The sequence below is a fragment of the Carassius auratus genome, chromosome 38 (assembly GCF_003368295.1).
Source record: "Carassius auratus strain Wakin chromosome 38, ASM336829v1, whole genome shotgun sequence".
Taxonomy (NCBI): domain Eukaryota; kingdom Metazoa; phylum Chordata; class Actinopteri; order Cypriniformes; family Cyprinidae; genus Carassius; species Carassius auratus.
In genome coordinates this window covers 2139528-2164178 of record NC_039280.1, presented here as the reverse complement: position 1 = coordinate 2164178, position 24651 = coordinate 2139528, and the positions used below count along the sequence as shown (strand labels likewise).

Below are 24651 nucleotides of genomic sequence, written 5' to 3'. Positions count from 1 at the left end.
TTCAGTTACAATAATTAATCCAAAATTTCGACATTAATAACTTACTTTTAGCAACGTCAGACGCACGCACGCTCACAAGATCTCCCGGTTCTTACTTCTGGAGACTCGCACTTAACGGTTCATTTGAATCAGTGAGTGGTCGACTCCAGAACAGCTGCAATCGGATCATTCTAATTCGTAAACGAATCGTTTGATGTGATTCGGGATCCAATTTAAAAGTTTATTTTGAAAAGACTCAGTTCGTTCATGATGAATCAGGCACCGCTTCTGCGTGTCGGAGCACGTGATATATTATAGTGAGTAACGATATGTTTTATGAAATGTAGTGAAGTAAAAAGTACGATTTTATGCTTTGGAATGTAGTGAAGTAAAAGTAAAAGTTGCTCAAAATAAAACTACTCCAGTAAAGTACAGATACTTGAAAAATGTACTTAAGTACAGTAACGAAGTAAAGCTACTCCGTTACTGTCCACCACTGCTCTCAGGCCATCCAAGATGGGTTTGGAGATTTGGAGAAATATAGCATTGCGTTAGTGTCTCATCAATGATGGATGCTCTGCAGTGAATGGGTGCCGTCAGAATGAGAATCCAAACAGCTGATAAAAACATCACAGTAATCCACAGCACTCCAGTCTATCAATTAACATTTTGTGAAGCCAAAAGATGTGCGTTTATAAGAAACAAACCCATCATAACTGTTACTTCTGGCCTAAATATCAACCCATTATCTATAATAACGCTTCCACCAGTGAAAAAATCCATCCCTCATTGTCTCTCACATCAAAATCCACCCAAATACTTGTTTAAAACTGTTTTGGGCTTGTAAAAGCTGCTTGATGCCGATTTCTTTCCTGATTCAGACCAGAGGAAGTCAAAACCAATGGAACACAGCTTTTGGCTTCAGAAGACATTAACTGATGGACTGGAGTGATGTGGATTACTTTTGACGTTTTTATCAGCTGTTTGGACTCTCATTCTGACGGCACCCATTCACTTCAGAGCATCCATTGATGAGACACTGATGCAATGCTACATTTCTCCAAATCTAATGAAGAACCAAACTCATCTGTAAATATTCAGCCAAATAAAACTTTGGAGTAAATTTCTTTGGAATATAAGTCATAGCATGATTCAGATGATTAAACTTATACTACAAAAAATGTGGTAAGCGTCATGTTGCCTGGCCTACAGCATTTTACAGTTTTTGTGCTTGAATGTCATGCAGTAAGAGTAGTGTGTTCTTAAGAAATGAATAGCATATGAGCGCTTTACTGCGACAGATGGTTTCAGCTCGTTTCCAAACTCAGTGCAGCACACAGCAATCTTTGCATCTCAATATGCCAGCACAGTCTAGCTATTTAGCACCTTTCAAACCCTGCAAGCACATAAAAACATAATTGTTCACGTTGACAGCAAGTGTCCTAATTTCACCAATCTGCCATTTCCCTGCCCTGGACAGAGGCCAGTTCAGTTGTCCTGCAGTCTTCAGGGATCGCAGGCCAGATACAGAAAATACAGAGATGATGAGGAGGGATGGTGTTTTTATTCTCCTGTGACGAAGAGGAAATCATTAGTCACTGGCTGGAGTGCAGGGGGTCTGCGGAGATCGGGTTCAGGGCTGAGTAAGAAGTATCTGGCGCCTTCCCTACACTACACTACCATCTGCCCATCACTCGCCTTGTTACACCTCATGTGCCTGATTGCTTACACAAGCATGTGATGCACACCAGTTTGTTCTGGCATTGAAGAGAAACCTGTGTTTCAGGTTGCATAAAGAACAAAAGTAACAAACTTTAAACCCTAACATAAAGGTGCCCTCAAATAGACAAGATTAACTAGATTTATGCTAAAACTAGTGTACAGTATTTCCCCATGCAAAACCAGTCTTCAAAATTTCAAGTCACCTCAAAAAAAACTACATTTAAATATAAACTGAAGGCAAGACACTACAGGCAAAAACGTTTGTCATTCACTGGTCAATTTTAAGATTTTGGACTAATTGACTTTTCTGTTCTTTTTTTTTTTCAGACTAATGGGAAGGAAACATGCAAAATATACAGTCAAGTGTGCACTTTTAATCATAATGCATATTTTTAAAGGCTGTTTTTGCAAAACAAGTTTTTTTTTTTCTCATGGCTTCAGCAGCACTTGCACACAACAAACTTTGTAGATTTATTCCTGTCTATATTCTGAAGGTTTTTAAAAAATGGGGGCTCGTACATGCATAATTTGCCTGATTTTATAGAATATTTTGTTCAGTGCTTTAATTGGGCCGGTACGCACCGGTACTCAGTACCGCCACTTCCAAATATAGCTCTTGAGCGTACCACCACCTCAGTGCGCCCAGAACGTGCTTTTAGCATAACGGAACGTTCATTTGGACATCTGTTTTAATAGAGGTTTTAATCCTTTGCCTTCACTGCCGCTTTTCAGAGCGTCCTTCACAATGCACCCTTTCTAATTCTTCCTAGATCGTAGTATGAATCATTTGAGTCAGTTCGGGAGTTCGGTGCGGGTTCGCGAATCATTTGAGTCAGTTTGGGAGTTCGGAGCTGCTTCGCGGATCATTTGAATCAATTCGAGAGTTCGTATACGGTTCGTGAATCATTTGAATCAGTTCGGGAGTTTGTAGCGGGTTTGCGAATCATTTGAGTCAGTTCGGGAGTTCAAGCGGGTTCGAGAATCATTTGAGTCAGTTCGGGATTTCAAAACGGGTTTCGCGAATCATTTGAGTCAGTTTGGGGATCGCGAATCATTTGAGTCAGTTCGGGAGTTCAAAGCGGATTCGCAAATCATTTTAGTCAGTTTGGGGAACGCGAATCATTTGAATCAGTTCGGGAGTTCGTAGCGGGTTCACGAATCATTTGAGTCAGTTCGGGAGTTCAAAGCGGGTTCGCAAATCATTTGAGTCAGTTTGGGGATCGCGAATTATTTGAATCAGTTCGGGAGTTCGGAGCGTGATTCATTTGAGTCAGTTCAGGAGTTCGGAGCTGGTTCGTGAATTATTTGAGTAAGTTTGGAAGTTTAAATGCAGTAAAGCAGTAGCTCTTTCTAAGGGTATTTTTTCAAAATCCTTTTTTTTTTCTGGTTATTGACAGTATTTTCTGAGAAAACTCCAAAATCATTTTAGCAAAAAACATTTAACCTTAATATGTCAACTAAATAAAGTGATCATTTTAAACCAATTTTCAGATTTCTCTTCTGGAAATGTATTCATATTCGTTTTAAAAAAGCTATAATTAAACAGATGACTTATTTTCATTTTTAAACATAACATTTCAGAAAGAAATGCAATCCTTAATGTAATCAATCTACTATTAATATGTTTATTTATATTTGTTAAAATTTTACTTTATTCACCTGAGGTGTTTTGTATTAATGCATATAATTAAACATTCATTTAGAAACCCTTATGCAGATGTGCAATAAGAATTTATTTTACAATCTCAAAATATTGGTTTACACTCATTTTGAAAATGTATTTGCTGTGGTAGCAGACTGGAAAATACCCTGCGAGTGAGCAAGAAAGCATATTTATTATTTATTGATTTTGTACAGCAGAGTTGATGTGGTGACTTGCCACATGCACTCCATGATATCAAAACTCGGAGCAGTGAATTCAGCCTGTCTCTTCATTCACAACTTCCTGTAAATGGACTGCAATAACCAGAAAATAATGAATCATAGCAGAGAATAACAGAATCCCATCCACAGCAATGCAAGAGTTGAGAACATAAACAAACAACATAGACTTGCAGTTAGTTTTGCATTGATTTACACAGAACAGGAAAAATAAGAAAAAGAGAGCAAATGTCTGGATGAGAGAGGGCTTAGGGAGACGTGGGCTGCATATGTTTTACTCAGTGCTTCATCCTTGTCTTGCGCTCTTTCACTCTGTTGAAATTTCATTAGCTGTTGCTTTTGTTTCTAAGAGTCGGTCGGACCATTTTGAAATGTATTACAGCATCTACAACCAGTTGCATGGTGTCTTTCTAGTGCGTCGCTGACGGGCTCACGCTGTGAGTTAGCTCTGATCTGGGGCTCCTTGTCACAGTTAGAAAACATGAAAGAACGACAAGCTTGTAGTGTGCACTTCACTGAAGGGGGCAAAATCTTCTCAAACATAAAGCATTTTTCAATCAAATAATTATTTATCTCCCACAAATAATATCTCTTCTAGAGTGACCCTGACATCTCACTGATTTAAAAATGACACTCTACATATAAATGTGTAGTAAATACAACAGAAACTAAAAACAACACAAGCATTGTTGCATTTTTTTCCCCTATATTTCTCTATAAAGTATTAGAGGTCAAAAGTCCAAAAGAGACTATTGGGCTTTTTATTGTAAACTAAAACTAAAACTATTAAAATGGTTTTCTTCATTAAATGAAGATTAAATAAACTATAAATATTACAAAAAGTGTTTCGGTTTAAGTTTAAATTGAAGTACCAAATTTACTCAAAACTAAACTAAAAATGAAGCTAAATAGAAAAAAAAAGGATTTGAAAAAAAAAAAGACAGCTTAAAGTGAAATTTTAATATTCAATATTATATAAAATAATACATTGAAAGTATAATTGTTTAATACTAAAATATAACTGAAGTACAAAAATACTAATAGATAAAGCTAAATAGAAATATTAAAAAAAAAAGCTAACAAAAAAATGACAAAAGCATGTAAAAAAACCCTGCAAAAACGGAAATTAAAATATAAAATAATATAATGAAATAATAAATAACTATCTTAGTAACTAAAATTACAAAAAAATATATAGTTTTAAAAAAGTTAAGACATATAACTAAATTACAACTTAAAATTTAAATCTAAAGTAATATAAAAATACACAGAAAGTATATTTATTCTATATATTTTAAAAAAAAATAAGCTAAATTACTATAATAGGATATTAATAATACTAAAAAAGTCTTGACATAAACTATCCTTTTGAATCATTTTTTAATAATAAAGTGAGTAGAAATATTTCCCAGTTAGAAAGTTACAAGTTCCATCAGAATGCCTTGCCTCATGAGATCTCACTAAGAGTCATGAGTATATACACATTATAAAAAGGATTTCTGGATTTTCTTTCTGTAAACTGTTTAAATGGTTCTTTGTAGTGTGTTTGAATGGAAGAGCTCACACTGTGTTCAAACATGGGCTTTCACACAGCGTTTGAATGGAAAAGCTCACCTGCACCCCGACGAGAGCGTACAGTGAAGCTGTTTTTGAACTGAGGAAGTCACACAGCGTTCCAACGGTAGATGAACAAACTGAAATGCCTAGAATGCATTAGAAATTAGGCTCACACTGCATTTGAACCAAAGCTCACAGTGCAATTTAAAAGAGTGAAAGTAAATACATTTATCTGCTAAAGATTTATGGCATGGAATCGAATGTGTAGTGCTAAAAATGTATTAACCCTCAGGTCATCCAATATGTAGATGAGTTTGTTTCTTCATCAGATTTGGAGAAATGAAGCATTGCATCAGTGTTTCACCAATGAATGCTCTACAGTGAATGGGTGCCGTCAGAATGACACTCCAAACAGCTGATAAAAACATCACAATAATAATACACAGCACTCCAGTCTATCATTTAATGTGAAAAGCTATGTGTTTGTAAGAAACAAATACATCATTAAAACGTATGGCTAGAATATGAGCCCTATTTCAATAATATAGCTTTCTGCGGTGAAAGGGTTGTTTTTTCTGAATCAGCAGAGAAATATGCACAGATCAATCACCGTTTACAAGCCAAAACAAATAGTTGGTATGACAAAAGCAGATGAATTTTTTCAAATATTAATTATGTACTAATATTACTGCCTGAAGCAACGGTTTAAAGTTAAAAACATATTGATGGATTTGGTGGAACACAGCTTTTGGCTTCAAGAGATAGTAACTGATGGACTTGAGTGGTGTGGATTATTGTGATGTTTTTATCAGCTGTTTAGACTCTCATTCTGACGGCACCCATTCACTGTAGAGCATCCATTGGTGAAACACTGATGCAATGCTTAATTTCTCCAAATCTGATGAAGAAACAAACTCATCTACGGTATTTTGGTTAATAAATGACAACTAATCCTTAACATGATATTACAAAGTAGCACAAACACAGCACTGTTTGCTTCCTGATACTTATTGTTGCTGAATTATTAAAGTCAGTGGTTATAAGAACTGAACACAGTCAGGTTTGTTTGAGAGTCTGTCAGTATTTAATTTTACACACAGCAGTACAGAAGAGAGCTCAACATCCCGTCTGTTTCTTCATTGATTTATTGTCGAAAAACTGAGCAGCAATGCCTCTCCCTCTGCATTTATTTCCTTATCGACTTGGACTTGTTTTCACAGTCTGCCACAGACACTTACAGTTGTATGTGCAGTATGCTGTGAAAAGATTACTCAGGTTAATGACAGATTTTTACACATCATGAAAGAACGGCTGGCTGAAACAGCATTCATCTCAGCTGTAGAAGTGAAGCTGTGAAGACCATGTTGCTGCAAAAGTTCTTGTCTTTTTAAGCACAGTGCATACTACAAAAGCAGCTCATTGCCCTTTCTTGATTTATGTTTGTGACACAAACCTCCAGACTGTCTTGTATTGTCTTGCAATGCACAATTCGGGAAATGTGGTAGGTCAATCATGTATTTAATGCATATAGAAAATTATCAAACGGTGCACTTTCTGCATTCTACAGAAAGAGTACTACACCACACACACATACGCACACACACACACACACACCCAGAAAGCAAGCAGTTTCGGTCCAGGTCTGGCCCACATGAATTTCATGCGGGCCAGATGTGGGCCGGATCTGGGCCAACACTATGTTGCTGTTTGGGCACACACACACACACAAAACTTCTTTATTTTAAAAACTTACTGTTTTAACCATAGCTACCATTAGTGACCAGGTTTTTTGTGCCCCGATCCGAGACACTGAATATTTAGTATCTGTCGATACCCTGTCCCAATCCGATACTTGTATATTCCTAGTACTTTATGCACAATCCAAGTAGGCCAACATTAAAGTTATTAAAATCAATATAACGTATACAGAGTTGTGCAGTGTGTGCATCCATATATATGATACACTCTCTCTATCTATTAATCTACACATACTGTATAAAGACATTGGTAGAATATGTGACTACTGATGTAAATTTCTTTTATTTTATATGTACAACAAAACAGAATGATTGCAACATTATGGTAAAAAAAGTGGAGATATGGTTAGAAAGCATGAAGCTTGCACTGTCAGAATGCTAGTCTGTCAATCAAATCCGAAGCAAGATACAACTTATAGCAATGCATTATAATAGCGACATCTCAGATAGTCTGGTGACAGATAAAAGTAAACCATATATGACTGAGTGATTGTTACAAAAGTAAGCATCAAATACACTGAACACGGAAGCAAATTCAGCTTTGCATCACAGGAATAAATTACATTTATTGGGAAAAGGGTCAGGCAAGGTCCGTGAGCCGGACCTCGAACTCGGGACATTATGGGTCCGCATGTCTCTTTTCATCACTACAAGTATACAGAGCCTGTTAAAAACCTGGTGCACAGCACAGTTGTATTTTGTGAGTGTGCGGTCCATTCTTGTCTGCCTGGCATTTTATATACAAAAATCTGTTTAAACAAAGGCTCAGCAAAACTGCACGAAGCGCAGCACTTTCCCAGAGCAAACACACCTGTCCCTCGGGGCATTTTCTAAAGGCTGAACAAAAGAACTTATATCTGCATAAAATCTGTTATATGATTCAATGAGCACAGCATACAAAACACATCATGCATTCGAGAGCCAATTACAGTGATTCATACTCTGATAGCACTCACGACACACTCCGAAAGTGGAGAGCACTCGATCTACGACGCTGTCCGTAAATGAAGAAGAGTTGGAGAAATTAGCACAGAGACATGCTCGAGTTCACGTGAAAGTGAAACAGAGAAACGAAGAGTCCAGAAAAGGTCAAGGCTAACGGCTAAAACCACAGAGATATCATTCTTGCATTTTAGAAAAATGTGTCTATCCATCACTAGTTAATTCATATTATAGATAAGCACTGACCCTTTCAGCTGATGTCATGGTGGTGCATTTGACTTTCAGAATTGTCCTTAAGGCATCTCAAGCTTATCCTGGCCGAGAACCATCTACTAAGACAAGATGAGATACATAAAGTGACCTTTCCCCACACCAAAGTTGTGAATAAAAATTGTAAAGAGTATGTTTTACAAGACAATGTTTTTTTTTTTCTTTTAATAAATAAAATATCTAAAAATAAATAATGGCATCAGCTTCAGCTCACTCTTTCCCATAAGCACATTTAAACTCTGTTTCAAAGCTGTAAATGAAATACTGGAGCATGTTTTACCAGAAAATACTATTTCAGTTTTTCTACTTCAGAATGTGTCAAAGTGTTACTTGTTTATTTGCAATTATTTGCCAAATTTACAAGCATTTACAATTTTGTTTAACCTTTGTCATCCTTCCCTCGCATTTTTTGCGGAAAAAAAAATGACGCAAAGAGCCAAAATTAAACTAATTTTTTTTTCCAGAAAGTTTATATTGATCAATTTTTATATCTTTTTTCTTAATATTTATATAGGGTTTTTTGTTATTTTTTTGGTTATTTCTATTTAATTTAACTTTTTATTTACCTTGTTTACCTTAATCATTCATGTTATAATGTGTCTCTATGTGTTTGTAATTATGTAATTATTCCCGGTCAAAATTACCCGAGGGATGGATGAAGGCTAAAGTAAATCCTACAGATCCTATTTCATTTCCTTGGACAAAAACCTGTGTTGCTTAAAGTTACTTTGCAGTGAGGTAAAGCTTGAGGTGAAGCTAAAGCTTGATATTTTGCTAGTTTTGTGTGCAATACACATCAGACGGTCAGTGAGCGATTTGTGACGGGTCTGTAGGTGCGCCAGCTGAGACTAACTTTGCACAGATGAGATACAAAATCTCTTTGATGGTGTGTAGAACAGGCATCTAAATTTACACCGGCACATGGGAGGGAACGCCATGTCCAAAATCTGAAGAAATAATGCTGATGCACTGCAGAGTTCTCAGGCTGGCTCTCCTGACAGTTTTAAATTTGATGAAAAGATGGTAAAAAGTTTCAATAATGCTCAGAAGTGCAGGATCTGCAAAGCTCCTGACCGCTTTAGTAGTGACCCTGTACGATATTAAAGAACGAGGGCAGGTGCAGCTCGGCAATACTGCGCTCTTACCACCAATTCAATCAAGGATCCAGTTTTAACAGGAAAATCCACTTAAGTGAATATTGCAAGAACAAGCAACACATACACACGAACAAACACACAGAAAAGCTTTAACCACTTTTAGTAATGACAGACTACAAAGGCAAGGTCGCACAGGTTAATCAAAGCACTAGACCTCAGTATAATTGTTTCTTCCGATGAAAAAGGTAAATGTGAGTTACCAAGTTCTTCAAAAACATAACAAGGAGTGCTTGCTTTCCTGGAAATATTTCATGCAGCAGCCTCTCACATTAAATGATGGTTGACCCAAAAAAAATTAATTACTAACCCTCATATGGTGTTACAAAAATATTAATAAAAATGTATTATAATATTATGAATTTCCTCTCAAAAGCATTGAAAAATGTCTTCACAAATATTTTGAGAGTGAACACATATCCCTTTAGGGGTTCTGTAAAACAAAACAAAAAAATAATGTTTTATATATATATATATATATATATATATATATATATATAATATAAATGTGAAACTAAATATGAAAGTCAATATATTTACTTAGTAATATAAAATCATATAATGTAAAAACAGTATTAAATTTTTTAAACATCTAGTAAAGTAATTTATATATATATATATATACACACACACAGGTGCATATAAAAAAAATTGAATATCATGAAGTAGCATGAAATCATATTTTTTACAGCACATTGTGAAAATGACATGAATATGGCAGAATGCAAATGCATAAAGTGCAGAAAAATTTGAAATCACAAATTTAATGTTTAAAGCATTCAATTCGCACCGAAAGTCATGCGAGAACTCACAATCATGCAGGATTCACATGCACACTTCACAAGATCTCACAACTGGATTCAACTTGGTTTGCAAAGTTTGTGAAATTTTATATTCATTAGCCATTAAAAGATTTGTTTAAATTATATAAAGGCATATTTGCTGAATGCTGACTGTATAGACAAAGTATTATAATATTTGCCTTTCTATTACTAATAATATAAAAGCAATCATTATAATACTTTTTATGCATTTTAATCCCTTTGTTTAATAGCTCAATCTGATTATTAGACAGACTTCTTCAATCTGTATTAGACAGAACTGTTAATGACGACGGAGAACGTGAGCAATGTGTGCTCAGGCGCTGCTGTTATCAGTGTCTTCAAAATAAAAGTCCCGCCTCGAACGTATCGGCCAAACAGCAAAACTTATCAGCTGATGACGATATTTGAAAATACCAAATATCGGTCGATAAATTGGCCTTGGCGAAATATCGGTCAACCACTATTCTGGACCATCGCCAAGTTATTGTGGTTTCAAAGAACAAGAGATATCCAGAAATTATACTGTAGGGATGGTCATTAATGAAACTCAAATGTAAATATTCTAATATCTTTGAATTTCATCAGCTGTAAGCTCTAATAATCAAAAATAATAAAATAAAAATAAACAAAAACGTTTGAAAACCCCAAAAATTACCTTTTTCATGATATTCAATTTTTTTTATGCACCTGTGTATATATACAGTATATATTTCAAAATTTTAAAAGTAAAATAGTAAACAAGTGAAGAATCTTTCATTCATAATAGCACTGACCTCATATCACGCATTCATCGCATTCCATGTAATTAAAGTGATATTGGTTCAATACATTCTTTATTCAAAATTATATAAAAATTCCATATTTGTGCACTTTATAATCTAGTCATATGAACTCCTGTTATAGTGCTTTATTGTCCTTTTTTGGAGGTCAGCAGTCTTTTTTTACTTTGTGCTGTCATTGATCGTCCTGATCTCATAAATTATTCAGAATTTCACCTTTGTGCTCTATGAAAGAAAGTTAAACCGGTTTGGAATGACACGAGGGTGAATGAATGATGGCAGAAAGTACTGTTCTGGGTGAACTGTCCTTTTAATGATGGATTGGTGGCTTGCCACTCAGAATATTAGTTTAGTGTAAAAACGCATCTGACCTTTCCAATCAAACCAATATCTTGGATACTGATGAGATTTGTGATTCACTTCAGTTTCTAAAATGAAAGAGCATGAGAAGTATGCATGTACATTCGGTGAGGGACATTTATGAGGTTATTGTGGTCTGTAGATAAGGCCATGACAGCAACAAATCTGTGGTTTGACTTAAAACAATAGCTCTCTGCTCTAGAGTGTGTGTGCTGTGCTGTGTGTGATTGATCGTCTGTGCAGACGCCATCCTCAGATGGAAACGCTAAGCATTGAGATTTATTTACAGTCTTTGTGTGTTTGCTGGGGCATATCACGTACATGGATCAAGGGCGAGCGCAGGGTGACAGAGAGGATGTAGGCCAGACATAAATATACAAATAGGACAGGCAGTTTTCCTGACACGGATTTGTCATTGCATGGGTGTATCTGTCTGTCTCAACTGCTGTGTAGCTATAAATGCAAAGATCACTATAAAGAATACATGTTTTGTAGTGCTACTCTTTAGCAATATTTGCAACAACAATCTAGCAACAGCCGGCACACACTAGCAACCACATATTAATGCCTAAAAAACTAAAAACCGACTAAGCATCTGCATTGCAACCACCCAAAACATCTCAGCATTGTTGTGGCAGGTTTTGAAAAGGGAAACCAATCACATTTACTTAAAAATGTAAAAATCCAGTTAATCTTAAATTCACCAATGACCAGCTGTCAGTTCCTCTTTTATAAATCATTTACAGGATAAAATATGCAAAAACAACTGTTTTACAATCAATCTTGGCCACTGTGCCATGTAAAATCCTCTTATTTAAAGTCACATATTAATCCCTATACTTATTTTCACAGCCATTGTAATGGGATATTTCTGCACAAAATAAAAGTCAATCTTGCTACACTATTATAAATAAACAATCCAAAAAGGGCTTTTTGAAATTGAACTTTACAAAAAAAAAAAAAACACCTTAAGATAAACATTAAAAAGGCTTTTTGCAATTAAATGTTCCAAAAATGACTCTTTTTTTATAAATAAACATAAAAAAAAAGTATTTTGACAAACTAACATTCCAAAATGTTCCAAAAGGGGCTTTACAAAATATAAAGCTTCAAAAAAAAGGCTTTTTTTTCAAATAAGAATTTCAAAAAAGTTCGCTTCACAATTAAATGTTCCAAAAAAGTCATTTTCTTAAATAAGTGTTCCAAAAGGAATGTTTCACAAACAAACATTCCAAAAACTATAAGTATATATATTTTTGAAAGTGAAGATTCCAAAAAGTGCTTTACACTAATAAGCATTCCAAAAAAGATCACCTCACAAATAAATTTTCCAAAAATGTATTTTGTCTTTTGGCAAATAAGTGTTCCAAAGTGGGCTTTTTGTAAATAAACATTCGCTTTTCGGAATGAAGTGCATAGAATAAACTTTTTCCACTATCAACAACCTTTTGTGGAATGGAAAGTTTCTTTAATTTTAAAATTAAACAATTTGTAAAAAAAAAACATTGTTGCCAATAAAGAACGTTGATTTTTAAGTCTACATGGTAGACCGCTTTAAAAGGTCAATTCAATTCCAATCAATTTTACAAACATTAATGTAAATGAATGTAAAACAAGATGAAAACCATAACAGTCTCATGATCTAAACTTACGGTGTTTGTATTGTGTTCAGAATGCCTAAAATACGGTTCACAAGTTCACACTTACATATAATAAACAGAGTAAAGGTTATGCGTATTTGGTGTGCTGTCTGAGAGTATCTTCAGTATTTCCAGAAAATAGCATGATAAGAATGCCCATGTAGTTTATTCATAATAAAAAGGTTAAATGATTATCTATATTATTGTAATTGCCAAGAAAATGATGTCACAATGTCACAAATAATATTACAAATAATTAATACAAATCTTGATAATCATTCAGTCCTTTTTATTTATTTATTTATTTTGGGGGCGGTTAATATATGACCTAGGCACAAGATCCACCCAACCAGAATGGACCTAAAAATAAATAAATAAATAATAATAATAATAATAATAATGCTGAAAAGATTTTTAAAAACTGCAACCTTTGTCCCCTCTTTAATCACATTCTGTCTGGTCCCGTCTGATTCAGTATTGGTGCTTGAGTAAACACTGGTGAGAACAGCACACACACCTTCAATGTGGCTACACGCCCTCTTCCATTTTTAACTTTGACATTTTCCAGCCCTCTGTTTTTACTGAGCGACCCAAGAGATCAGAGAGAGAGGGAGAGAGAGGGAGAGATAGAGAGGGAGAGAGTGAGACACCGAAAACGCAATGAGGGACAAGGTGCTGCTCTCTGCTCCAGGAAATCAGATGATAAACATAGCTATAAATGTCTATCAGGAGTCTCATAATACCATGCTATCATCCTACTCTTACTATTTTTGCAGCATGTTTATTATGCACAATATTCCCATTATGGAGTACCTGGATGATATTTGAATCCTGATATTGGAAAGTTTAAGTTCAAGTAGTTTGCAAAAGCGCAATTATGAAAACAATGAGTCTGTAAGTAGATGAGGTTACCTGTTTTTAGCATAATGAGGTTTAATGTCACCCAGAACCTCTGTAGTCCTATTTAGCTACTTGTATTGCTGATGTATTTTATGCTGTACATAAAACAGGAAACAGACCTTATTTTAGACCAAAAATCCATTCAAAAATACCCAGTGGAGCCAAGAAAATTCAACTGAAGCTCCTGAAGCATATGGTTTCTTTCAGCACATGATTTTATGCAAAATTGGAAAAAAATGGCAAAACAGTCAGAGAACAAATCAAGAACAAATGTAGCAAAATACTGTTTTAACCTGTTAACTGTCACTCACGTTTTTGAAGATAGAGATGAATGTGCATGATACAAACCTACATTTTTATAATTCATGACTGAAAACATTTTGTAACATGATTTTGATGTACCATTTACATGGTAATGCAATGTCTGATTTTAAAATGGGTTTTGAATGATGAATTTTGAGATTTTATGTTTTCAAGTGATATATAACTTCTGATGATTTCTAAAAAGTTATAGAGAAAAAGGCAACGAGGAAGTCTTTTTTTTAAACAAAGGTCAAAGCTCCTTTTGTAATGTAGATTTCTGAGGGTGCACTCTTGTCATAAATTCATCTATTACTTTTCCTACATCATTTTTAACAAAAAATATTGGTAAACTATATATTTGGGAGTCTTAGACCTTTCCAACGATATATAGTTTGTCAAGATTAGATTAGATTTGATTGTAATATAGTATAGTCAACGTAGGCGTCCCGTATACGGGACGGGGTGACATTTAACAGGTTAAAAGTCTTATCACCGTGTATTTCTTGCAGTTTCACATATGAGTGAATCTCTTTAAACATGATCACATCGCAAAATGAGAAATCATTATTAGAATGATAAATATTATGCATAAAAGAGAATGATGCATATATGACAGAATATGATTTTGAAATGTGACATTACTTGTTAAAAATTAAAATTAGGCCCATTTCCCCAAACTTGTATTATTATAATACATGTAGAAACATATTTTAAATTAGTTTTTCTGTGCCTGCATTATTCTCAGATGATTCTCATTAGATTCTCAGTACTGTTAAACAATGATATTCAAAAAAATCAGATCATGTTTTTTTCTATGCATAACATTAATTAGAATTGTTGGGGTGATTGGGCTTAATTTTCTTCATGCAAAAATGAATTATATCTTCTTTTTGAGTTTGGGATGAAACACAACACAGACATGTTCTTCATGTGCACTTTATTCACCTTATTTTTGACGTAAGAGAAGGTTTGGCCATTTGTAACTTGAATAAGTGAGGCTTCCACTTTCATTCACTTCTAGCTAGCAATATTTATTATCATATTATTTTAATTCATTGTGGTAATCTAAAGCACACTGGTTTGTAGTGCAAATAGGTTTATCATTGCATTTTGTTATACTTTCAGTTCTATGTCATTGCTAATGAAACAGAAACATTGTGCATTCACACAAAAAAAGCTTACTTCCAAATTGCACAATAAAATGAATACAGTACGCAGTACACTACTATCCCATTATCAAAACAGCCGCTGTGAATCTGATAGCTTGGTAACAACATTGGCCCTTCTGAATGAAACACTGCATTTCATTGACCCAGATGATGTTTAATGCATAACGATGGCTAATCAATGTATCATAATTTCCTAACCTGCAATATGAAGTGTTTTTCACAAGTCAAGTCCGTCAGTGCAAACAGTGTGTGATGGAACACAATGAAATTAAAGGAGTGAGAGCGAGAAAAGAGGGATGGGGAAGAGAGGGAAACCATTCCTCTGCATTAGCCGAGCAAGTTATACTGATAGATGAGTCTGAGGAGGAAGAGAATATCACCGAGGAGACAATGATGCATGATCCAATCAAACGCGTGGCTCACTGTGGAGTAACCGGAGCAAACTGCACTGATTACTACGACACAGAAGAGAGCGATGAGAGAAAGACGAGTGCTGCAACGGGAATCCCTGAGGTTTACTCACACTACTGTCTATTCGACATCTCACCCAAAAAATTACAAATAAATAAAACATACAGTCATCATAACAAAACATTTGGGCCTAAATTTAAGATTTATGAACTTGAATTGCATGTACAATTTCCATCCATTTGGATTGCACAGTTTTAACAAAAAGAAATACATTTAATGTGATGCATATATATAACTGAAACAGGCCAGATTTCTGTAACAGTGCTAATAAAATACATTTTTAAATATACATAAACCAGGTTTATACAGTACATTTATTGTGTAAAAATGTTTAAAATCTTTAGCTATTTGAATATTGCTTGTTCCACCAATGTACTAAACTTAATGTGATGCATATTTGATAACAAATTTATATATTTTAATAAATGTTAATTATATTTAATATTATACTAATATAAAAATAACATTCAAACTGCTTAGAATAAGTATATATCTGTTTATTGTGAATATTTTAATAATTTATACAGTAAACCTGCTTATTGTTTTTAAAACACATTCAGTTTATTAGTAATAATACAGGAATCTTTAAATCTTTAGCCGACTAATTTAAGTATGACTGACAAATATGCATCACATTAAGTTTATTAGTTTGTTAAAACTGTGTAATCCAAATGGTTGGATATTTCATATGCAATTAAACTGCATAAATCTTCCATTTTTGGAGTGAGAGTCTGTTTCTATTGAACACACACAAAAAAAGATAAATGCCCACTATATTAACGCTGGGAATTGTGAAGTACAAAAACCCAACTTATTATAACTGTTGTATTTTTGCAGGGCAACAACACAGAGAAAAGTCTGGATGACAGCAATGCTAAACACTCAAATAACACAGAGGAAGAAGAAACTGTGAGAATGTGGAACACGCCTCTGCTTGTGGAGTCTCCGGCGGTGGATTCAGAGCTCATCTCTCCCGAGAGTCTCTAGAAATCACTTTCTGTCCAGACAGGCGTGTAATAGGCTGAGCTCGCACAACTACTGTATGCACTTCTGTTCTATCAGCGTCCTCCAGACAAACCCAACAGATCCCCTCCGTCACAACACAGGTCAAAAAGAGGAGATGGTCAGATCTAGACTCGTTTAAAACTGCTTTATCAACTCGTTTTCATCTTTTGCCTACATTACTGAACTACTGTTAGAGTCTGAGAAAATGTTTCAAGAGTTCAACACTGATGCCGATTCTAAATCAGGCCAAAAATGTCCCTTTTGTTCCAATTGTGAATAAAAATCATAATTGGGATCTTGCTTAATATCTCCATTGCTCCCACATGACATTAAGATTAAGTGAAAAACTTCAGCAAAAGTGCAGGCTGCGATGTTTCTACTGAGAAAAATACTCTCGTGTTTCTCCTAGATCTCAAACATTACTCATTCAACAAAATCTGCAATCAAATATCAGAAATCTCAAAATGAATTCAATATTTATTATACAAGTCTTCCAAGACCATGATATGAACTGCTATATACATTGATTGATTTTATAGCTCTATTCTTTTACTTTTATGATAACAAGTGATGAAGTTGGTATGTATAATTATGTTTTCTGAGCAATACAGTTCTCCTCCAGAAGACAGCAAAGCCAAGACTGGCACAAGTATACACTGCACACTGCAGTCCCAATGATGATTCATCATTCAGACAGCCATCTATTCTACAACATTATTAAATACAGAACTGTGCTATAAACAACAACAATGCAAATCATTTGACTCAGCTGTGTCTAGTTTTGTTTCTCATGAAGAATTTCAGGAGAAACATCTGAGACAAATTTTATTCTTTTATGAAACATGACTTTTAAGTCTTTAATTGTCATGCTATTCTTAAAATGACACACAGTAAACATCTTACAGATGTGTGGTTTCAATCTGCACAAGGGAGTGCCAGAGAAAAGTTTATAGAAAAACACTGACACAAACACACGCACACACACGCACACATTATATATATTATTATTAGTAATTATTATTATTATTATTATTATTACTCATGTAACCTAACCATGTAATCTGAAAAAAAAAACTGAAGTATGCATTTGTGCAAAGATTGGACAATAATCCTTCCTGTCCAACAACTTGTCAATCACATGATATTGCAGCAATTAACAAAGCAATCCAATCAATTCCTGATGAACGAAATAGAGTCATGTCCTACATTTTTTTCTCATTTGAGAAGCAAATTCTAGTAATTTATCACATCAGGGAAGAAAAGTCGATTGCAATATCCATTTACTTTAAATAAACAAATAATTACAAAATACTGTACATCTAACAGTACAAAAAAATGCAATAATGTAATGTAATATAATTGAAATATTTTCCAAAATATTTAATGCATAGTTAAAAAAATATATATTTGTCATTAAATAAAATGGTTCAAAATGTTGGCAAGGTTTATAAAATTTCAGGATGGGGGTTTCATGCACAAGGATGATCATATTTGGGGGTCCATGATCATATAAAACCCCTGTCCTAGAATACACATTATCTGTAATTATCCTGTTCTCCATAAAGCTATGAAAGCTGCGATTTCAAATGTTTTTTTCTCTTTGGAGAGTTACAAGCTCTTGGTGCATAAAGAAGATCTGTAAAATAGCAGAGCTTGTTTGTCGTTTCTCCGATCACAAATGCAGACATGGTTTTATGTTTACATGGCGCGATGCAACACAACGTGTACAAAAACAATATAAAGGCTGATTTATCCTCTCTGCATCGGACATACGCCATAGGATGTAAGTTTTCATTTATACTTCTGTGTCCGTTTCAAAGTGCAGTACACATGCAAACCACTATTCTGCAGTGTCCACGGACATGTTTGTGTTATCCACAGGCTACAGGAAAAAAAAGAGAAGCATCAGCTATGACAATGGCAAATAAATATCAAAGAACAGATCTCCATGTACTATGTAGTTTTGACGCAGAAGTATAAATCAGCCTTTTGTTTGCATGTCCGCTGGTTTAAGCGACCCCAATAATGTGATATTTAGCCCATAAAATTATAATTTTACCAGGGGAACCCCTTTAAAAATGTTTATTTTACCTCACCGGAATGTAATTTTTAACGGGGATCCACCTCGAAACATGATTGGGCTAGTTTTGAGTAGCAATTAGGTAGCTTTTGTTGTGAAAACCTGGCAACCCTGCTCTGCACATTTTGAATATTTCTCTCATCGCTTCAAACGTTTGTTTGATTTGAACGTAAGTGCCCTGCGAAGTGGACATCACATGATATTCCACCATGATTCCAGTTCGAGGTGAACGTTTATGTTCCATTCAAAGTGTACTTAAGTGTGCAAGACGTGAATTAAAATTGTATTTATTTACAGAGGTATATGATGTCACACTTGTCCGTTTGTGAAGACATTGCGCAGCGCAAATCCATGACTAAATGTACCAAAGTGCAGTAAACTTCAACAGATTTCCCCTGCTCAGAGAGTCGGGAGCACTGTGTAGGGATCATGTCAATGGGAACACAGTTCATGCACAGAGCTGGTCATCTGAATCAGGTGTGTTATCAAAGAGAGACGTGCAAAATATGCCGAGGTGTGGAGCGCGAGGACTGGAAATGAGAACCGCTGGTATTGTCATTATAATCCGTAATTATGTTCCCCATGCACTGGATGCAACAAATGCCTCATTTATAATGGGTTTTAATGTTTTTGTCTCGGCGCTCCGGGTCACACAGCATCACAATATGGTAAGGGGCATAACATTTTCGTCAAACGCTTGAGGCATTTAGCCAATCACAATGCACTATATAGCTGGCCAATAAGAGCACACCTCAATTTTCAGAATGATGAGCTTTGTAAAAATTGATGCGTTTCAGAAAGAAGGGTCAATGAAAAGAAACAACAATGTACAGTATGTGGAAAATAATGTTTTTTTTTTTACCTTAAACCACATAAACTCATTTCATTACACCAAATACACAACATAATGTTCTTATTAGCATCATCATACAACCCCTTTAATGAAATAAATGAAATAAAAGGTTAACATAAACAGCTACGTAAAGTTGGTAATTCATCAAATGTTTCTATTATAGACCTGTTCATGCGTTACTCAGGATTCTCAGTTGTTAGCATCTGGCCACTAATAAAGCTCTCCTGTCTTGCTGATGTGGGTGATGAGTGATGGTTGTAGCCTCCAGAAACGTCTCTAGAGCTCTGCATCAGACATTTTCTGAGAGCATGTTACTAACCGCTTGTCTTACAGAAAGTTTCCTCTCACCCTGAGCTGAAGCCGCGCTGCTGTTCAGATCCAGCATGACTAGAAAAACTCAAATACTTCTGCTAACAGACAATCAGAAATTGTCAGACAGAGTGCTTTATTCGGTTTTGTTATTCTGTCTAATTTAAATGATGCATCTTAAATTTGGCTGCTGTCATTTGTGATAAGGCAAGCACCATTTGCATTTAGTTTTCTTTTGTGGTGCACCAATGTTATCTACATTTGGGCACAATGTGTCTCATGTTAAGTACATTTATACTGCCTCAGCTACTTTTAAAGTCTGCCTAGTGGTTTCATATGTGCCATTTAACAGTTTTTATAGCAAATGTATACTTTTATTCAGCAAGGATGCATTGATTTGGTTTAAAAGTGGCAGTAAAGATATTTATAATGCCATAAAAGTTTTATATTTTAATTAAATTCAACAAAGAATCCTGATAAAAAAAATGCATCATGGTTTCCAGAAGAATATGAAGCAGCAAGACAATGATAATGATGAGAAATGTTTCAAATCAACATATTAAAATTATTTCTGAAGGATAATTTGACACTGGACTAATGATGCTGACAATTTAGCTTTGTATCGCAGTAATAAATTACTAAATTACATGTAATAATAATAAATTAAATTTTGAAATATATTCAAATTCAAACAATTTAATAATATTTCAGAACATTACTGTATTTTACAGCAAACAAATGTAGTTCTTAAAAGTGAAATAAAATCTTACAAGATCTAAAACTTTTGAATGGCGGTACATATAAAGCATAATGCATTTATTAGATTCCTTTAAATGTTGTAAGAAAATATTTTCAACCTTGGCTAATAAACTTATCTGAAGACACTCTAATTGTTTTACTAATTGTAAAAAAATATTTTTTAATATATTCTATATACTGTATGAATCCTTTCCACTGCATGAAATTCATCTATACAGTATGTGCAATATTTGGTCCTGAGAAAGCTTACCAGCAAACAGAATTATTAATCATTAATTTCAAATTCTGTTTATCATTATTGTTTCAGACATAACTGATTGACTGGGAATCAGCTTTCCCCCATAATAATGTCTGAGTGAGATTGTGTGTGAAATGGCAGGGGGTTTCACTAAGATGAAGAGGAAGTGCCTGTGTCGTCTCTAGAAAACCCCCATCATGACAAAGCCTGAGCACCTCACATTCACTGGCTTTGAAGCTCTTCCGGAGGTAGGAGGTATATAGAGACTTCACAGTGAGATGAAAGGAAGATGGAGACTGAGATGGAAGTACAATGCACAAAACACACATTAATATAAGCTTAGCAGCTATATAAAGCAGGATTGTACTTGCTAGACTGTACTCTCTCTAGTAGTCCCTGCAGAGACAGGGTATTGACTGCGAGCATGTAAATCGAACACATTCGTTTAGCTTCACATGACATTTAGAGATGAGTTTATCTGAAATAGTAGTTATAATAAAGATTTTTTCCAATTAAACTATATATATACTATATGGCAAAAACAAAAAAAAAAAGTTACTAAATTTTTAATGAAATGTTAAAATAGAAAAAAATATATATATAAATACTAAAATATCACTGCATGGCACACAACAAAGGTACTTATTTTATTAACATTTTAGTTAACATTATCATTAATTAAATCCATGAAAAAGTTCATTACTTGAAATATTAAAAATAACTAAAAATATAAAAAATAATATAAAAAAAAATATATATATATTTCAGTTTAAATTGAAGTACTAAAATAAAAAACTAACAAATAAAATATATACAGTGTGTAAATATATATTGACAGTCACACACACACACACACACGCACACACACACATATATATATATATAGTGTACAATATGCATGAAATGATCAGTAAATTATATCTGAAGTTGAGACTTAATTTTATGTGCTTTTTGCAAATAAAGCAGAGAACATCACAATCTTTGCAACCCAGCATTCAGAAACTTTCTCTGAATAGGAATTAATTGTGTGCACACATCTCTACACCCAATCCTGAAGCTTTTGAGCGAGTGAAGGAGAATAGCATTTAAACTCGACAGAGAATGGCCTCGCGTCAGTATACATCCTATTTTTCATTTGCGAAGGTGGTCACTGGCTATCCATAGAACATGCGCGGTTGTGTGAAGCCGCTTCAGTGACAGTACTGCTGAATACATTACTCAGAACTACAAAGTGCACAGCTATTGATTATTCACTGCAGATGGAAAGTGCAGGAGCCAAGGTCCATAGGAAGCAAATACACACAATAACCAGAGGGCGGCCTCAGAGGGACACTTGCACTTTAGTGACCTATAACAGGGTAAATGTTATCCAGGACATGTGGGCATCAGCACATTTGGTTTTTGGGACATGAGTCCCACAGCAAACTGCAAGCCTGAGGCTTGGTCCTGAATGCAGAGAATTGGCTTGGCTTAGCCTCAGCCTGGTACCCATGAGACCCCAACACTAGAGGGTGTTTATTGGTCTTCAGAGTACTTATGCTGGGGAAATGCCAATGGAAAGGGAAGTCTCCGCAGAGAGTAAGGAAATGTTGTCTCGACAAGGCAAAAGTACCGTCGTGAGTTTCCATGAAAGGTCACGGGGTCAAGCAAGGAGCCAGAGGCTGTTGCTGACACTTGAATTGCTGCTGTACTACTTTGCATTTATGAGCCCTGTAGTTCTATTTTGGGTATACAGTGTTACAAAGGCAAACAGGACAAGACAAACCTATAATATCACACACAGAAATAGATACAGTCTGCATTTTAAATCGATCTTTGGGAAAACCTTTTATATGCAGGCTATTAAACATAGTAAATCAGTTAAATTTGAGTGCATTGCACTCAAAACTGCAGCTCTCAAAGAAATACTTAAGCCTAAAAATAACACAAAACCAATTGTTCTCACATGTTTTTTCCATACAATGAAAGTGGACAGTGATTTATAATGCCAGGTTTGAAGGAAAAACAAAAGGACCATAAAAGTAGTTCATATAATTGTGTCCTACATTCCAAGTCTTCTAAAGTCACAATAGCTTTGAATGAGTTAAAGACTGAAAATCATATTGTAAATATTACCATCTGCCACAGTTCTCACATAGAATTTATATATGCATCATTGCATATTCCAATTCTGTCCATTAAGACTGTCAGGTTGACATATAATAGCTGATTGTGCCACAAGAAGTTTGAACATGTGCAAGCACAAATGAGATTTGATATCTATAATAGAGATTTTCAGCAACTAACAGTCTCAATATCCCTTGTCTCCATTGTACTTTTGCAATAGGTTGAACAAACACAGCCATCACCAGCTAAAAATATATTCCTACATTTGGCTAACGTTCCAATTAGGTTAAGAAAACGTTATTTCTGAATGCTCTCTGAACCTTCAAAACCTCTAGTATTTTAAATGAAAAAAAAAATTGTTAATGAAAGATTCCATTTAACCATTTTGCAAACACTGAGAATATTCGTTTTTAATATTCTAAACAAGTAGCAACAAAAAAGTTATATATATATATATATATATATATATATATATATATATATATATATATATGTGTGTATGTATTGCTGTGTTTTGAGAACATAATTAAAGACCAACTTTCTACTAATGTTACGAGAACAGAAAGTTTTGAGAGCATATTAAGTTAATAAGACATTAATGACTGTAATCAAACATGAGCAAAAATTTTAATTTTCAGTGAACTCTCTTTCAAGAAAAGCACTGTAATCCTATTCCAGAAGCCCAAGAATATTAATTATCAAAAGTAATCGTGCCTATATGAGAAAATCAAGCATTTGGTAACTTACCTATAGTAGACACCACTGTCCCAACAAAATAAAAGGCTCCTGTAAAATCCCATCTGGGTCGAAGAGCATCGACCCGAACTCCAGCAGCAATCGCAGCCTCGTACTCTTTCAGCAAGGCGCCCAGATCCTGCAAGCTGATATTGAACGTATCGCTAAAGTTCAGGAGGGTCCGGTTCCAGCGCCGGTGTGCTCGCATCTCAGACGGCCTCTCGATGGCGGAAAACACCGCAGCGCCACACAGCAGGTACACGATGATGAGCACAGCGAGCAGCAGAAAGCGCCCATTGTCTTCGTTAATGTGAAGGGAGCGGCAGCCCTGCAGTCGCTGCGCCGGCATCATCCAGATTTCAGCACCACGGGCGCAGTGGACAGCGACCAATGCAATGACATGGACCCTCTAGAGCTGCGCCTTCAGGACAATCCAAGACCTCCTGAGATCATGTTAACAATGGGATAATATGCATCAAGCACGGCAGAGAAGTTTTTAATAGGAGACAGACTTAATTTAAGACACTTACCAGCTTATTTTATCCATTTCTCATTACCAAAGGCACGGATCCTTTAGAGCTGCTGCTTCAGGACACTCCGATCTTCTTGGATCCTATTGCACGTTAACGATACGAGAGCTTTTGTATCAAACAGGCAAGATACGTTTTGGAATAAGAAATGGAACTAATTTAGGACTTCAATAAATTTCTACTTTTTACTTTTTACTGCATACGAAAATTGCAGGTGTTAATATCAACAATGCATTTTACTTGTTAATATCAACCTGCCCAAATGATGCATTCTTTAAAGCAAATGTCCTTTAAAACGCCACTTGTGGATCCGCATTAGTAGATTTAG

At 35.0% G+C, this 24651-nt stretch overlaps 1 protein-coding gene across 1 annotated transcript in view; it reads right to left on the bottom strand.

Annotated features, from left to right (window-relative positions):
• Positions 1–24384, bottom strand: part of kcnk12 (potassium channel, subfamily K, member 12) — a 31118-nt gene extending 6734 nt beyond the window's left edge. Inside the window, exon 1 of the mRNA XM_026224920.1 lies at positions 23806–24384. Within this exon, the coding sequence (XP_026080705.1) occupies positions 23806–24145 (340 nt within the window). The 5' untranslated portion in view covers positions 24146–24384. The remainder of the gene's footprint in view (positions 1–23805) is intronic.
• Positions 24385–24651: the final 267 nt, after the last annotated feature.